Source organism: Sapajus apella, unplaced genomic scaffold, assembly GCF_009761245.1.
Source record: "Sapajus apella isolate SASKATOON/1434 unplaced genomic scaffold, GSC_monkey_1.0 scaffold84, whole genome shotgun sequence".
Taxonomy (NCBI): Eukaryota; Metazoa; Chordata; class Mammalia; order Primates; family Cebidae; genus Sapajus; species Sapajus apella.
The window spans coordinates 3,253,806-3,271,927 of NW_022437024.1; the positions used below are offsets into that span (position 1 = coordinate 3,253,806).

Sequence of the window (18,122 nt, forward strand, 5' to 3'; positions counted from 1 at the left end):
AAAAAAAAAAAAAAAGAAAAGAAGCTCCCCTCCTATTCCCAATTGCAATTCCAGAAAAGTATCCTGATTGTATCTCACAGGTTCTGATTGGATCATTTTCTATTCCAGCATGAATCTTTGTGTCCATGAAGAAGAACTATATTGATTGGCTAAGGCCTGAGTTACAGGCCAATCACAGTCAGTAGGACTGAGCCAGCAACGCATCAGTTGCTGGCTGAGGACAGTGATTTTCCCAAGGGTACTTAGAGTGCCCAGATTGAAATAAGGCAAAGAGGTACAAAGGAAGGCATAAGAGAATTAGCAAAGTGGAGGCCATGCACTGGTTTCAGCAGAAGTATGATGGGGTCATCCTTCCTGGAAAATAAATTTCCATTTCTAGCCAAAAGACCAATAAAAAGTTTTTATTTAAATATATATATTTTTAAATAAAGGGAGCCACAAGATTCCTTTATACTCTGCTTTTGGAAGAGATGATGGCAGTGGTCAAAAAGGAGAGAGACAAAATAGCTATAGGATCAGGGATGCATTTCTTGCTGGAAGCTGTAAAAAACAAAACAAAAGTTAGAGATATTTTAGGTAGCAGAGTTTTTTGTTTTTGTTAAACTACCTAATTTCTCCATTGTTCCACTTACTTAGAAAATTCCTAATAAAAACATTTGAAGTTAGCTAGTTAAAACACATTCTTTTAGATTTCTTCGAACATAGCCTGCTTATTTTGCAGATGATGAAACAGACACTAAGAAGTTAAAAGATGTACCCCCAGGTAACGCAGCCAGTTGGTGGTAGAGATCTGATTTTCCATCTTTATCATCACCAGCAGCATAATCACTGTTACTGTTATCGCCATCTTAATTATCATCATCTTCATCACCATTATGAAAGTTAACACAGGCTGAATGCTGATTTTGTGCAAGGGTCTATTTCAAGCCCTTGCTATACATTAAGTTACTTAATCCTCAGAACACACCTATGAGATACTTATTTTCATTATCCTTGGTTTTTAGTTGGTGTAAAAAACTAGTCTAAATAAAGACTAGAATCTCTTTTCAGCCAGCCTTCACTGGTTGTTTAGAGTAGAAAAGGTGTTTCTGGAAGGAAGAGAGTCAACTCTAATTGCCTTAGTATTTGCTTATATTGTTTGATAGGATAACCAGAGGAGGAAGAAATACACTTCTACTATTTTCACACAATATATAAAATTTTTTTGAGTTTCTTGAAATTTGTATTTGGGAATGTGTGTGTGTGTTTATGCAAGTAGAAATTCCAAGGCAGAAAAGAAAGGAATTACACACACAAACAGTAATTGTTGTCTTTTCTGTCTTGGAATTTCTCTCCCTCTCTCTCTCTCTCTCTTTCTCTCCCTTTAAATACTGGGAAACGGTGGGATTGGAAATCCTTGTGATCTTTAGCCTCAATGAAGAGGAAAAAAAAATTGTTTGAGAACCATTCTAATGATTGACCTGCTAAAGTGGTAATAATATTTCCTAGGTCTCTGTAGGGATTCATATAATTCTAACACAAATTTTGACAAAAGTTTAGAGAGATGTATGCTCTTAATTTCCCTTGCCAACTCTTATTGGTGAAAAATGAGGTATTGAAAATTACTATATCTACTCCAGCCTGGGTGACAGAGTGAGATGTCCATCTTAAAAAAAAAAAAAGGAATTACTGTGCATGTGTATGTGTGTGCGTGTGTGTGTGTGTGTGTGTGTGTACACACATTAGTCAGGCGTGAGAGAAGAAAAACCAATAGAGTTGGTGTCCTCAGCAAAGTGAAGCGTAAGTATCAAGGAAGATGGAGTGATTCACCATAATGAATATGGTTGATAGGTCAAGTACAATGAGGACTGAGAATTGACATTTACATTACAGGAAGCTCACCATATAATCTCTTGAATCAGACTCTCTAGGTTAAAACTGGCTCTGCCACTTACTGTGTCTGTTAGGCTCAGGACACCAACTCTATTGGTTTTTCCTCTCTCACTGGCCATTCCTTCTCCATCTTTTTTTTTTTCCCCCACAGGTTTTGCTCTGTTGCCCAGGGTGGAGTGTAGCAGTGCGATCTCTGCTCACTGCAACATCAGCCTCCCTGGCTCAAGTGATTCTTTCACCTCAGCCTCCCAAGTAGCTGGGACTACAGACGCACACCACCACACCTGACTAATTTTGTGTATTTTTGGTAAAGACAGGGTTTCACCATTTTGCCCAGGCTGTCCATGAACTCCTGAGCTCAAGCAATTTACCTACCTCGGCCTCCCAGAGTGCTGGGATTACGTGTATGAACCATCACACCTGGCATCTACATCTTCTTTGCACTTGACCTTTTAAAATGGGAGTGTCCTGAGGTTTGGTCCTTGGACATTCCTTTCATTTATTTACACACTTCTGTGGGGAGCTCGACCAGTCTCATAACTTTACCACCCATAATCCACTGACCCCAAATTTATCTTTCCATCCTGGGTCACTCCTTGGATTTCCAGACTCATACATCCAGCTGTCCACTCAACATCTCTGCTTGGGTTGCTATTGCACAGCTCAGATATAACATGTTGAATACCAGACTCCTGCTCTTAAATCTCCTCCATCCCCAGGCTTCTCCATATCAGTGAGTGCCACCTCCATCCTCTCAGTTACTCTAGCCAAACCTTGGAGTCATCCTTCACTCTTCTTTTTCCCTCACTCTTTACTTCCGGTGAGGCATGGCCTCCTCTTGGCTCTAAATCAGGTCACACCTGACTTACTGCCACTACTCTGAAACCTTCATCTCTCATCTGAATGATTGAAATGGCCCCTATCTGGTTTCTCTGCTTATCTCATGACAGCTTATCCTCTGCTGGGCTGCTAGACCAATTTTGACACAACCTTCTATGTTCTCTGCCCAAAACCTCTCAGTAGTAGCCTATCTAAGAGGAAAATTCAAAGTCCTTACAACTGCCTTCAAGGTCCTATATGATCAAATCTACATCATCTTCTGTCTTCATTTTCAGTTACTTTTCTCTCATTTATTCCTATTTACTGGCGTTTTTGCTGTTGCTTCTTACTTGGGCATTTGCACTTGCTGTTCTCTTTCCTTGTATGCTCTTTCCTCAGATATTTATGGGACTGGCTGTCTCATCTCCTTTCAACCTTGGCTCAAATGACAGCAACTGAGTGAAGTTTTCCCTGATCACCCAGCTTCATATTGTCACTCCCTCCCATGGTATTCCCTATCTTCTTACTCTGCTTTATTTTTCACCTTAGTACCTACCACCTACCAACTATAACATAATTTCCTTATTTATTTTGTTTGTTTTGGCTTCACATCAATAGAATGTAAATCCCCAAGGGCAGGGATTTTCACCTGTTTTCTTCCCTCCACCTAGGATAGTGCCTAGCACATAGCAAGTGCTCAATAAATACTGATTTGTTGAATGAATGAATGATAGCTGCTATTGCGATGATGCCCAAATAAGAGACAAATATATAGACACTACTGTCTTGTAATCATACTCATCCTTCAAAAAAATTCATAAGCCCTCTTTATAATAATTAGGATGTCAAAAATAGCTTTCTTTTTATTTTATTCTCTCAGGTTAAAGTAACTAACTCTCTTGATACATTTTCTCTATCTTTCTTATGGCCATTATCATTTCTACCTGTATTATTATTATTACATGGACCATATATTTAGGAAAATAAATGGAAAACAGCTGCACATTAAATTGATTACAAACTAATAAAATTTTTATTTGAGGATGCCTCACATTATTTTTACATTTGTAGTTGTCTTTAGTTTTCTATTTGACTGTCTCTTCAAAGTTTTTAATTCTTTCTTTACCTTTTTACAGTGTTTTTAAAATTGGAGAATATGTTCCAGTAATGGGCTGTGACATCAGCTTAGGAAGTCATAGGCATCACTGTTTAATAATGTACTAAAACAGGTTAGAATAGAACATACTAGCATTACACTGCCTGTGAAAAGGATAGCTGTTGTATTTGTATGAATGTGTGTGTGTCTGCATACTTATGTGTGTGTGAACTGACTTATAATGTAAACAGTCATAGTCAAGAAGCTTAAAACTAATGGTAGTTTCTCAGTAACATTTGCCGTAGAATGAATGAATCCCCTGAAACCAGCCTATGGGGAATATTGTCCTGGAATTCTTATTAGAAAACATGGGGAAGGATCCTATTTTTGTCATTTGTAAACTGTGAACAACTTTACAAAAATCACTTATGCTCCCTAAATCTCAACATTCACATCAGTACAGTGGAGTCAATAACCTGACTTACAGGGCAGGTGTAGAAACTAAACAGATAATGGATGTAAAAGTATTTTGTAAACTAAACTTCTAAACAAATATCATTTTATCAGTGTATTATAACCTGATTTTGGTCATCTCTGCCTTAGGGTATAAAGTCTGGAAGAAATACATAATGATTATAACTCTTATTTCATGAAGTCTGTATCTGAAGTTTATCATACTGTTCAGAAGTAAATAGTCTCTTAAAAAAAAAGAAAAAGGTAAAACTGGTGTGCACTATATATCAAGCTGATCTAGTGTTTGAAGCAAATGCCATCTCTAGCCTCTTTCTGTCAAAATGCAAGGAGCAAGTGTTAATATTTTAGAATATTAACTAGCAAAAACTTAGCACCAAATGGAAAGCGTTATCACTTCTGCCTCTTCCTTTGCTTCTCTTCTTCCTGTCAATTTCACTGAAGCACACGTTTGTGCCATTAAACCATTATCCCACTTCCATGTGCAGAGTACTTTCCCAGAGTTTCTCAGTTGTGTTTGAGAAGCTGCACAGACTCCAATGCTATCACAACATTCCCACAAGGTGAGTATCATTTTCATTTTATAAATGAGAAAACTGGCTCAGAGGTTAAGTCATTTGTACAAGGCCACTTAGCTACTAACATATATCCAAATCTCTCTGGCTCCAAAGTTTATTCACTTTCCACCATGCCATGTGGTCTCCCAGATTCATTCAATGACTCATTCTTCCATCCATTTATCGGAGACAGACACTCTACTTCAAGGTCATTGTGATGTCACAAATAGGGTAAACTAATTTTAGATAATTAAAGCCCAGAGTAAAAAAAAAAAAAAAAACAGGAAGAAATAGAAAGCTAATAAAATAAATAATAATAATAGTATCTTAAAAGTTTTGGGTACTTACATTTGTCAGATACTGTTGTAGGAGATTTTACATGCATACATTCATTTTCTCTCCACCAGAATCTTACAGGTTTTTAAAAAGTGAAGTTTACAAGTAAAATCAGGCTGACTACAAACAATTGCCTATATTTTTCTAGAAACATGTTAAGAATTTTGATTATGTGAAACATTTTAACAAATAAATCCCTGTTCTTTGTGAATTCAATGATATAAAACAGAGCATGTATTTGTGTGTCTACAGATTTTTGGCATAGGTTATTTTGCTGAAAGAAGCAAGATTTAAGGACAAATAACTAACAATCTGTTAACATATTTTGAATCTTCCAATGGGTATGAAAACACCTGTTTCCATGGTAACCAGTATAGGTCACGTGAAGGGTGATAGAATAATTAGAGGGGAAAGTTGTCAGTTTAGAATGACAATTTTTTCTTTTTCAAATTTACTGCTTTAAATAGTATAATTCTATTAATTTGATCTTTTGTCTCTTTAAAAGCAGCAGATTCCAGGAAACTCTTTAAACTCGAGTTACAAGTTAACAGGACCAATTTTAGCATAAAGGACTAAGAAAGCTATGCTCTTTAACATGCTATCTCTTCTATGGGAGAATTACAGAATGCTGGCTGGGTGATTTTAAAGGTCCTCAAGTGGTCTTTCCAGTATCACATCTGTCAGATTCGGAGGGAACAGGAGAGAAAACAATTCACTTAGCTTGCAGGCACTTCTGGGGACATAATAGCTTGTAGGGACTTCTGGGGACACAATAGCTTGTGGCTTCTGCTCACTAAACAAAACAAAGCTGAAAGAATGAGGAACAGTGTCCAGAGAAGATTTCAGTTTCGTGAGAAATTAGGTATCAGTGCTCCAGAACATCTGTGAATTCCCTAGACTGGGGTTAGTGAAGAAGTGAAGTGGGAAAGAGCAGCTATCTAGAATGTCGGATCAGGGGAGAGTCCACTGATCTTACTCCCTTTCATTGAAGGACCCCAGATAAGAAAGACACACCACCTCCTTCCTCTTATTGTTCATGTATGGATCAGCCCAATACTGCTCCAGGATGTTGGAGTAAGTACTAGTTATCAGTTAATAGAAATGACTTTAAGAACCTTCCTGGTGTTCCTTAGCTTGCTGATTGAGAAAAGCGAAACAAAAAGCAAAGCAAAACAAAACAAAACACACTGTAGTGAATAACTGAAAACATTCTGAAGGCAATCAAACATTTTTTAAATCAGAAGAGATAGATATTGTGTCCCATCCAAGACTGTATACAGTAGTACCCCCTTATCCTTAGAGGATACATTCCAGGACATTCAGTGGCTGCCTGAAACTGCTGATAGTCCTGAAGCCTATGTTAGTTTCATATATATACCACCAACAATAAAGTTCGAAGTGTGGAAGCAAAACTAGCATGAATGTCCTTTTCCTTCTTCATAATTCCACAGGTAGAAGATTCATTGTTACTGTCTTAGCAACCTCAGCATATGACTTTTTCTTTCTTCCTATTAAGTCAAGAACTTTAAATTTTTCATTCAAAGGAAGCACTGTAGGGTTTCTTTTGGGCATATCTGAATCGCTAGGCTCACTATTCTTGCACTTTGGGGTCATTATGAAATAAAATGAGGGTCACTTGGAAACAAACACTGCAATACTGAGATAGCAACTCTGATAACTGAGAAGGCTACTACGTGACTCACAGGCAGGTAGTGTAGACTGTGGATCCCTCAAACAAAGGGATGATTCACATCCTGAGAAGGAAGGCACAAGATTTCATCATGCCATTCAGAATGGCATCCATTTAAAACTTGGGAATTATTTATCTCTGGAATTGTCCATTTAATATTTTCAGTGGGTAACTAAAATCAGAGAAAGCAAGACCATAGATAAGGGAGCACTACTGCAATTTTTTGCTCTTAACTAAGTGACTGTGCTGCCAACGAGCCAATGGTAGATGAGGCTTAGGTAGATCAGGTGGAACCAGAGGACGGACCAGCCTTCTCTGCAACCCTTAGAGTCTGGGGTAAAGGAAGAAAGGCATCCCTGCAATGTGAGCTTATTCCTCTCCCTCTTTCACCTTTCCAGATAGTTTCATAGCTCTGGAGGATGAGAAGATGCTCCAATTCCAGCTTTTGGCTGGGTATATGATGCCTCTGACCTAGCTCTTCCCTCATCACTTCAATTTATAAAGAAAATATTATCCTCTATGACCACTGGTATTTTTATTCTGCCATTTACAAGCTTTTCCTCATGGCCGCACAAGCTTCTAATTGATAAATTTCTGGGAAAAATATATTTATGCTAACTCACATTGCAAGTGACCATGTTGATCATTTACATTGTGACAACAGCTTACTTTTGACTAGAGGTTGAAGCTTCTAGAATATTTTCTCTTCTTCAAATATTGGAACTATTTTTAATTAATTGCATTATATGGTCATGTGGTCTAACGCACAGATTGCTTAAAAGTATAAAAGGGCATGCTTCATTCATTCACCATCATTCATTCACTCATTCAACAAAAATAGGCTGGGCACCTCTATGAGCCAGGGCACTGAAATTAGTAATAGCTGACACTGATTTACCATTTATTATATGCTATCAAATGTATAAATAATCTTATTTATTTACTTTTCTTTTGAGATCGAGTCTCACTCTGTTACCCAGGCTGGGTGCCGTGGTGTGATGTTGGCTCATTGAAACCTCCGCGTCCTGGGTTCAAGCAATTCTTCCACCTCAGCCTCCCTAGTAGCTGGGACTACAGGTGTGTGCCATGATGCCCAGGTAACTTTTGTATCTTTTTGTAAAGACAAGGTTTCACCAGGTTGGCCAGGCTGGTCTCAAACTCCTGGCCTCAATTGATTCACCTGCCTCTGCCTCCCTAAGTGCTGGGATTACAGATGTGAGCCACCACGCTTGGCCACATTTTTCATTTTATTTCATTTTCACAAATGCCTTCTGATGTTCTGTTATGATGATTATTAGGCTGATGAAGATATTTAAGGAGTTTAAGCAGCTTAACCAAGAACACATCACTATTAAGTGGTACAGTGGGATATAAATTCAAACAGAGTGGGTCTGGGCTCAAACTGCCTGCCTGCCTATCTCTGAAATACTACGTAGTCCAGTTCTTCCCCACAGGGAGCTTACAGAGCGATATAGATTATTGATTCCCTTAAGTGTGATTTGTGATTTCAAATATCTCATTAAGACCAACTGAACTTTCAGAATTTAGTAATATATGTGGCTACCCCAGCTAAACCTTAACTCAAAACTAAGTTAAAGTTGCATTGTAGTAGTTTCAACATAGGAAAGCAAAGATCATTAATTTGGGTGGGAGTGTCTTGAAATATTTTTCTCTGAGGTTTATAGAGTGGCAGAATGTGAGTAATAGTTTATATTTTATACTCCTTTCCCTCAGTTTCCCACTCAATTCTTGATATAAATCTTCTATAATTTTTCATTGAATGTATTCTACTGTGCTCATTATCCTAGTGAAGAATTGTATGTCCCAAATTCATGATGAGAATGAAGTAATCCTATCCTAGTCAGGTGTAGTTCCAAAGAATCCTGAAACCTGGCTATGAATGTTTTCATTTATTATTAAAATCTCATTGTTGTCTTCATATTCTACTATAGTTTTTCATCCTCTACAAACACTAATCTCTTGTGTCTGTGGGGCAGATACTCATTTCACTCGTATTGCTGCCATGCTGCCAAGAAGACATGTGAGTATTTATAGGTTTCCTATCCCTGGTCTGTGAGCTAGTACAGAGTGAGCAGATTCTGAACCTCAGTGTGGATGCCAGTTTGAAGACATTTGCAACACTACCACCCTGAAATGTTGAGAAATGCCGAGAGCCTGAATTATAAATCATCATCATCATAATAGAACAGAGACAAATTTGGGGACATATTGAAGGCAGACCCCAGAGCTGGGTTCCAGCTAACTGTGAATGTAAATAAATGCATATCTGAATAAAAAGTCTTTTTTTTTTTTTTCTGAATCAAACAGGGCAGAGGATTTGCTACATAACTACCCCTACATGAAATGACTAGGTGGCAACATAAAATTCAATCAATCATGTTTTTCTTAAAAAAATTTAACAACTTTTTGTATTTTGTTATCTCTAATTTTTCCTGCTTTAGTTCATTTTTTACAATATCATTAGAGCCCTTTTAAAAATGTTGATCAAATTGATTTCTACTCCTTAAAAACTTCTAATGACTTATTACCTACAGCATAAAATTCAAAGGTCCTTAGCATGGACTACAATACCTTTTATAATAAGGCCCCATCAGAATTCTCCCACCTGGACAAATCCTCTCTTCCCTTCCTTCTCCTATTCTCTTCCCATATCATACACATCCTACATACCAGCCACCCAGAATTTCAGAGTCCCTGAAGACACCAGGCTGTTTGAAATCTTAGTCTCTTAGTGTCTTAGTCTGTTTTCTGTTGCAATAACAGAATATCAGGAGGATTTTTAGTCTACTGAGAAGTGGAGGCACGAACGAATGTATACACTCAAAAGTACTAAGTGCTAAGTAAAACAGAGTCTGTTTTCTGTTGCAATAACAGAGTAACAGGAGGATTTTTAGTCTACTGAGGAATGGAAGCATGAACAAACGTATATACTCAAAAGTACTAAGTGATATACCACATGTTTAAGCAATAGCTGTGACTGCTCAGTACAGGGAGCTACTTATTTTCTCCAGGAAAAGTGAAGACGGCTTCATAGTAGAGAGCCACATGGGTCTTGTCATGAGAATGGTGTTTTCAATGAAAGAAGAAAAGTCATTGTAAGCTGAGAATAGCTTGGTAACAGCTATTCTCTATTATGAGAATACCTTGGTAATAGCAGAGAATAGACTGGGTAATCTGTAAAGAAAATAAATTTATTTCCCACAGTTCTGGAGATGGGAAGTCCAAGAGCATGGCTCCAGCATCTGGTGAGGGCCTTTGTGCAATACCATAACATGGTGGAAAAGAAGTGGGTACACAAAACAGGGAGGCACCAGTGGTCAGACTCTCTTTACAAGAACACGCTCTCACAATAACTAACCTGCTCATACAACAATAACATTTATCCACTCATCTCTTATTGGTAGAGATCTAATTATCTCTTATTAGAACTCATTTCATAACACTGTTGCACTGGAGGTTAAGCTTCCCACATAGGAACTTATTGAGGGACACACTGAAACCACAGCAAGCTATCCTCTGCTTAAAATGATTTCTCTTCTTTCATTGAAAACACCCATTCTCATGACAAGACCCATGTGGCTCTCTACTATGAAGCTTTCTTCACTTTTCCTGGAGAGAATAAGTAGCTCCCTGCACTGAGCAGTCACAGCTATTGCTTAAACATGTGGTATATCACTTAGTACTTTTGAGTATATACGTTTGTTCATGATTCCATTTCTCATTAGACTAAAAATCCCCCTAGGTTATTATTTTTCTTTATTCACTCTGTATTTCCAGGGCCCCCACACAATAGAAGATGATTAATGAACAGAAAATTAATTAATAAATATATTGCCTCTTGCTTTACTTTTAGAAGTCATTATCCATGTAATGACCATGACAAAAACAATGACTTTGAGGGAGAAGGTGAAAGTGCTATCTTTATGCTCCACCCTCCACTCAAGCTTCACTCTGTCTGTCTACAAGTCCCTACATAATAATTTTATTGCAGAACTTATCGTCCTAAGAGGTAGTGGAGTAGGAAGAAAAGAGAAGAAGCCAATAAATAAAGTGGGTTTTTCTCTAATCTGTCAGTTCCATCACTACTGAAAGTCAATTTTCATGTTTCTGGTCTTTCCCCTCAAGCCCACTGAGAAAAAATAACTTTTATAAAAGAGCAGTGATCTGTGATCCCAATTGGCCTCAATTTAGGTAAAGAATACCTTTTAGCAGCTGACAGTTATACGTGCTCAGGTTCCCAGTTGAACTCAACTGCATCCAGTTTCCTCTTGGGTGGTAACTCATACTTATAACTTTAAACAGCTCATAGGGAGGGATCAAGACTTTCTTCTTGAGGGAGAAGTATTCTACAGGTGCGCCCTGGCAGGTGAATATAGTAAATAGTGTCTGGTTCCCAAACTCCTGTGCTTCTTCTTTTAGGAGGGATGTGGAGAGGAATTGGCCAAATCGAATGGTGGCCCCTGTGTAGGCATTGAAGTGGACATCCTTCATCGTATAATATACCTCATAGCACAGAGTGCCATTCTTCATGATGCTGTCTGTCCTCAGCAGCTGGATTGCTGTGGTCAGGTAGTAGTGTAAATATTTGAAGTGGAATGAATGTTCGTATTGCTGTGGAGTCCTGGCAGCATAGGCCATGGCTCTAGTGAGGTTAGAATGAACATTGCTGTTCAATGTATAAAACAAAATAGCCACAGCATGTGTGGTTGTCATGTTCTGGGGGAGAACTTTTCCTCCCAGGTTAAGCCAGGTTAAGTGGGCTTTTTGCCACATCCCAAAGTAATTCTTCTGGGATTCTATGTCTTTTGTGAAATAATCCCCTTGAATTAGTTTCTCCATAACCTGTTTGCTACAGCCTTGGTACTGATCATCAAAGGAACCTGGTGCGAAGTCAAAGTCAACTTTAATTGCAACCTAAAAGAAAAGAAAAATCTTGACTTTAATTTTTCAAATCAGATGGTGAATGTGGTTGCAGATTTGCTGTCCTCTATAAGGCCAAGTGTTCTCCTGGAAATAAATATTTGCTGAAGCAAGTTTCACTCAGAATCATTACACTGTTCCAATCCTTCCTGCATCAGTGACCTGTGCTAGAGATTGAATTTGGTTTGATAAATAAATTACTGAAAGCTTGAAAAACTCATCTCTCCAGAGAGGAAGTAAGTCTTTTAATATCACTAAAATCACAGAATTTTTGCATATTAAGTACTTTGAAGAAAAAATTTATAATTTTACAGTTTAATCATACTTTCTGTTTCCTCTACTTGCACCCCTCTTTCTATCCTATCACTGGTGTTTTCAAAAATATCACTTTTATGAATGCCCAAAACCTATATTAAATTCTTGAATTTCATCCTTAAATTATGAGGAGTACTAGGTTCTCCAAGGGTGGTTCTCATAAGTAACAACCTTCTTGTCTACCCAGGTTCTGAAAACATTGAGAATAAAAATGACAAAATCTGAAAGCCAAAATATCTGTTTCTTACTGAATGAGGGCATGCTACAGCAGTCACATCGTTAGGTCTGATGGCAACTGGCTTGTTAAGAGCAAATACCAGAACAGGACTGACTCATTTGCAGGCAGTACTGGACTAGGGCCTGCCCAGGTAAGATTCTTGTCATTTGGGAACAGAGAACTGATGCCCTTTGCCATTAGGCTAACCCCCAGGAGGAAGAGGAGCAGAGCCAAATTCAGCACACCCAGTTGTTTTTCCCCATGAGTCAAGTACATGTGTCCACCTCAGGGACAGCATAGTGAGTAAAGAGTTGGACGGCAGTCAGGAATGTGCCTGGGAAAGTCTCTCCCCTCCTGGAAAGGGACATTCCTTTCTAATGGGTAGCTAATAGAATGTTATTTGTTGATGTCTAGTGCATACTAAACTGAAATGACAGATTTGAATAGAAGTCCACTAAGTATCATCAGTTCATCATTTAGAGCCATATGTAAATTATGTAAATTCTAAAATATTTCTTTCTTGACAAAGAAATAATGTTTTTCTAGTAAACAGTACTCATTAAGGGACATGTTAAAGGATCACATTCCATCTAGTCAATGTTAAGGATGTTGGAACTGGAACTTTTGGTATTTTCACTATGTTATTTATGACGAGACATCAGCTAGTTGTGTGTAAAATAGAATACATTTTTAAGACTGATTAAATGATTTTAACAGATAAGTCTTCACAATAGGTTTTAAAATAGGTCTCCAGAATCTATTCAAGCCGAGCCAAGCGAAACAAAACCAAACCAGTATCATGTTCTGTGAACTGTCATGATGAACTCTGAGACTTTGTTAATATGTTACTAGATCTCAAATATGTACTCTGTCATCTCTTAACATTAGGTTGCTTTTTGTTACAAAGATCTTTACATTAAAATACTTAAAACTTGAGTCTATCTGTATGAGAAAGTTCAAAGCCAAATAGAATTGGTTTATTTTGCATTGTTTGAACTATAGAAGCAATATTTTACTTAATTTTTATAGTGGATCAAGAAAACAACTTTATGCCACTAGCATCCATAAAGTCAAGTTTCCAAATGATGAAGGATTCTACAATTTTTAATAATTATTTTCAACACTCTTTACTAACATGATTTGTTAAAATGTCTGAATGAAACTAGATTCCGAATGCCTAAGCTTTGGGCCATTTAAAGGCTATAGCCAGGTGAATGTTCTGTTGGAGCACCGATCAAAAAGAGATCACCTCCTCAATTGTCCTCCTACCTCAGAACTCTCCGTGGGTCTCTGCAGGCCAGAGAGGAGCAGCAGGAATGGCAGCAGGCCTCTAAGGAGCCAGATTCTCATCACCGCAGGAGCTGCAGTAGTTGGGAGAAGAATCTTGCATCTGTTGATCGATGGACCACATTTGCTTGTATCACAAGTACTTCTCCTTTGCTTTTGCAGCTTCATCCTGAGACGAATTCTCAGAGTTCTCCTCTGAGGTTTTCTTTCAATCTCAGCAGGAACCTTTTTTGCTCCTGTCTATGTTGAGCAACTTCGATTGGCCACCAACAACCAATAGCTTATCTGAGGGAAGAAATCCACTCCAACTTCTTTGTAAAACGGAAATCTCTGTGAAATAGCTAGATGTGCACACCAAATAAGGATTTCTAAAGTGAACCCAAGTTACTTTTCAATGAAAAAAAAAAAAAAGTCTCTGATCTAGTCTGTATTTAGCAGAATGCCAAACTCCTGTTAAGTGTCAGATTCAGCAGTTCAGCCTTAAATTTCCCAGCCAAACAGGAAAAAGCATGCTCTGTCCAGCGTTTGGGGCCAAGCAGCATTATCTGGAGCTCCAGGCTTCCATTGAAACTGATAAGACTGGCATGCACAGGGCAGCTGGGAATGTGCCATCTCAAGGTGGGTGTCTACAGGCTCATCTGGTGCTGCCGATAGGCCCTTCCCAGGACGGACTGTCACAGAGCAAAGTGTCTTTTGGGGTTATTGTAAAAAAGAAGGCTCTTTTTACTACTTTTCCCTGGCACCTTTGAAACTCCCCAATCCAGAGATTGTACCTCTGGGTTCAAAGCTCTTCCCCTATTTTCATTTCTGAGGATATCAGGTCCTCTGTCCACATGATTCCAGTCTCCAGTGAATCCTGATGACTGCAGGAGACTGCCTATGCAGAGCTGACATAAGTCAAAATAGGGTCCAGTGTGCAAACTTAATCCAGCACAGGAGTTCTATTAAGTTCTTTTAGGTACTACCCTTTCTAGTCTGAACATTCTTCCTGTCTTCCCAACTCTTCATATAGTTATATTTTCTTGCAAATATTTTGTATTTATTCTTCTGGGTTCATTATTTAAGAAACTAAAAGTTAGCCACCCTTGAAAATTGTTTTTCTTACAAATATTTACTTCTGGATTCAATTTTTAACATAAGGTAACCTAAATGCTGTTCTTAAGTATTCTAGTATTTCTTGGCACCCTAAATATTTTTTAATATAAATTTTCTGAGGATCACAGCAGTTTTGTCTCATTAACAAACATTCAGAATATTTAGAAAGCATAAAGGAGAAAAAATTACATATAACCCATCACTTGGAGATAGGCACTAATAAGGTCTGAATTTTGATTTATACACCTACAGACATACACATATGTTTCTAGAACTGAATTAATATAATATGCAGTTTTGCATACTGTTTATTCCCCTGAATATTTTAATGTAAGCATGTCCTTATATAATTTAGCTCCTATTGAAACATATTTTTTCAAAAAGGTTCACTGTATTTCATTATATAGGTGCTACCACATGATGGAATCCATGGATCGATGCATGGACTGTACAGTCTTAGAAACAGATTAGTGACTAGAACATGGACTCTTGAATAAGACATCTCAGTTCAATTCCTGGTGCTCCCTCTTCTTTAATGTGTGATCTTGGATGACCTACTTAACCTCTCTGTTTCTCTGTTTCTTCATGTGTTGGAAATAATAATAGTATCAACTTTATTTTAATGTTGATGCATTCATAACCTGTAGAACAGCATCTGGCACCTAGAAATTGTCCAATAAATAAAAAATAATTATTATTTGCACCAAAGTTTATTTAATAAATATATCATATTTCGCTTGTTTTCAACTACATAAATCTTTGTGTGTTTCTCAGAATGTTTTTTTCTAGTAGCTTTTTTTTTTTTTTGAAATTATACTTTAAGTTCTGGGGTACATGTACAAAATGTGTAGGTTTGTTACATAGGTATAATGTGCAATGGTGGTTTGCTGCACCCATCAACCTGTCATCTACAGTAGCTATTTCTTCTAATGCTATCCCTCCCCTAACCCCCACCCCTCCAACAGGCCCCAGTGTGTGATGTTCCCCTCCCTGTGTCTATGTATTCTCATTGCTTAACTACCACTTATGAGTGAGAACATACGGTGTTTGGTTTTCTGTTCTTGTATTAGTTTGCTGAGAATGATGGTTTCCAGCTTCATCCATGTCCCTCCAAAGGACATGAACTCATCCTTTTTTATGGCTGCATAGCATTCCATGGTATATATGTGCCACATTTTCTTTAAACAATCTGTCACTGATGGGCATTTGGGTTAGTTCCAAGTCTTTGCTATCAGGAATAGTGCCACAATAAACATACGTATGGATGTGTCTTTATGGTAGAATGATTTATAATCCTTTGGGTATATATCCAGCAATGGGATTGCTGGGTGAAATGGTATTTCTGGTTCTAGATCCTTAGGGAATCACCACACTGTCTTCCACAATGGTTGAACTAATTCCCATCAACAGTGGAAAAGCATTCCTATTTCTCCACATCCTCTCCAGCATCTGTTGTCTCCTGACTTTTTAATGATTGCCATTCTAACTGGCGTGAAGTGGTATCTCATTGTGGTTTTGATTTGCATTTCTGTAATGACCAGTGATGATGAGCTTTTTTTCATATGTTTCTTGGCTACATAAATGTCTTCCTTTGAGAAGTGTCTGTTCATATCCTTTGCCCACTTTTTGATTTTTTTTTTTCTTGTAAATTTGTTTCAATTCTTTGTAGATTCTGGATATTAGCCCTTTGTCAGATGGATAGATTGCAAAAAATTCTCTCCCATTCTGTAGGTTGCCTGTTCATTCTGATGACAGTTTCTTTTGCTCTACAGAAGCCCTTTAATTTAATTAGATCTCATTTGTCAATTTTGGCTTTTGTTGCCATTGCTTTTGGTGTTAGTCATAAAGTCTTTTCTCATGCCTGTGTCCTGAATGGTAGTGCCTAGGTTTCTTCTAGGGTTTTTATGGTTTTAGATCTTACGTTTAAGTCTTTAATCCATCATGAGTTAATTTTTGTATAAGGTGTAAGGAAGGGGTCCAGTTTTAGTTTTCTGCATATGACTAGCCAGTTTTCCCAACACCATTTATTAAATAAGGAATCTTTTCCCCACTGGTTGTTTTTGTCAGGTTTATCAAAGATCAGATGGTTGTAGATGTGTGGTATTATTTCTGAGGACTCCGTTCTGTTCCACTGGTCTATATATCAGTTTTGTTACCAGTACCATGATGTTTTCGTTATTGTAGACTTGTAGTATACTTTGAAGTCTGGTGTGTGATGCCTCCAGGTTTGTTCTTTTTGCTTAGGATTATCTTGGCTATGTGGGCTCTTTTTTTGGTTTCATAAGAGATTTAATATAGTTTTTTCTAATCATGTGAAGAAAGTCTATGGTAGCTTGATGGGGATAGCATTGAATCTATAAATTATTTTGGGCAATATGGCCATTTTCACAATATTGATTCTTCTTATCCAGGAGCATGGAATGTTTTTCCATTTGTTTGTGCCCTCTTTTATTTCCTTGAGCAGTGGTTTGTAGTTCTCCTTGAAGAGGCCCTTCACATCCCTTGTAAGTTTTATTCCTAGGTATTTTATTCTCTTTGTAGCAATTGTGAATGAGAGCTCACTCATGATTTGTCTCTCTGTTTGTCTATTACTGGTGTATAGCAATACTTGTTATTTTTGCACATTAATTTTGTATCCTGAGACTGCTGAAGTTTCTTATCAACTTGAGATTTTTGGACTGAGACAATGGGGTTTTCTATATGTACAATCATGTCATCTGCAAACAGAGACAATTTGACTTTTTTTCTTCCTATTTGAATGCTCTTTCTTTCTCTTGCCTGATTGCCCTGGCCAGAACTTCCAGTAATATGTTGAATAGGAGTGGTGAGAGAGGGCATCCTTGTCTTATGCCAGTTTTCAGAGTGAATGCTTCTAGTTTTTGCACGTTCAGTATGATATTGGCTGTGGATTCATCATAAGTAGCTCTTATTATTGTGAGATATGTTCCATCAAGACCAAGTTTATGAGAGTTTTTAGCATGAAATGGTGTTGAATTTTATTGAAGGCTTTTTCTGCATCTATTGAGATAATCATCTGGTTTTTATCATTGGTTCTGTTTATGCGATAGGCTACATTTATTGATTTGCATATGTTGAGCCAGCCTTGCATCCCAGGGATGAAGCTGACTTGATCGTGGTGGAAAAGTTTTTGATGTGCTGCTGGATTCGGTTTGCCAGTATTTTATTGAGGATTTTTGCATCGATGTTCATCAGGGATATTGGCCTGAAATTTTCTTTTTTTTGTTGTATCTCTGCCAGGTTTTGGTATTAGAATGATGCTGGCCTCATAAAACGAGTTAGGGAGGAGTCCCTTTTTTCTATTGTTTGGAATATTTTCAAAAGGAATGGCACCAGCTCCTCTTTGTACTTCTGGTAGAATTTAGCTGTAAACCCATCTGGCCCTGGACTTTTTAAATTTTGCCTCAA

General features: G+C 37.7%; 1 protein-coding gene across 1 annotated transcript; it reads right to left on the reverse strand.

Moving 5' to 3' along the window:
* Nucleotides 1-379: 379 nt before the first annotated feature.
* ART4 (ADP-ribosyltransferase 4 (Dombrock blood group)) lies at nucleotides 380-14,625 on the reverse strand. The gene is made up of 3 exons (XM_032253719.1): nucleotides 13,584-14,625; nucleotides 11,065-11,776; nucleotides 380-540 (listed from the first exon to the last, which is right to left on the reverse strand). The coding sequence occupies exons 1-3, from the start codon at nucleotides 13,767-13,769 to the stop codon at nucleotides 449-451; spliced, it is 990 nt and encodes a 329-aa protein (XP_032109610.1). The 5' UTR covers nucleotides 13,770-14,625; the 3' UTR covers nucleotides 380-448.
* Nucleotides 14,626-18,122: the final 3,497 nt, after the last annotated feature.

What these genes read in the sequence shown, in the direction of transcription:
- ART4 (XM_032253719.1), bottom strand. Translation starts at nt 13,769, where the DNA reads ATGAAGCTGCAAAAGCAAAGGAGAAGTACTTGTGATACAAGCAAATGT. An exon ending in GACCCACGGAGAGTTCTGAG is followed by an intron (nt 11,777 to 13,583) that starts GTAGGAGGACAA and finishes CTTTTCTTTTAG; the next exon opens with GTTGCAATTAAAGTTGACTT. An exon ending in TAACTGTCAGCTGCTAAAAG is followed by an intron (nt 541 to 11,064) that starts GTATTCTTTACC and finishes TGTTTTTTACAG; the next exon opens with CTTCCAGCAAGAAATGCATC.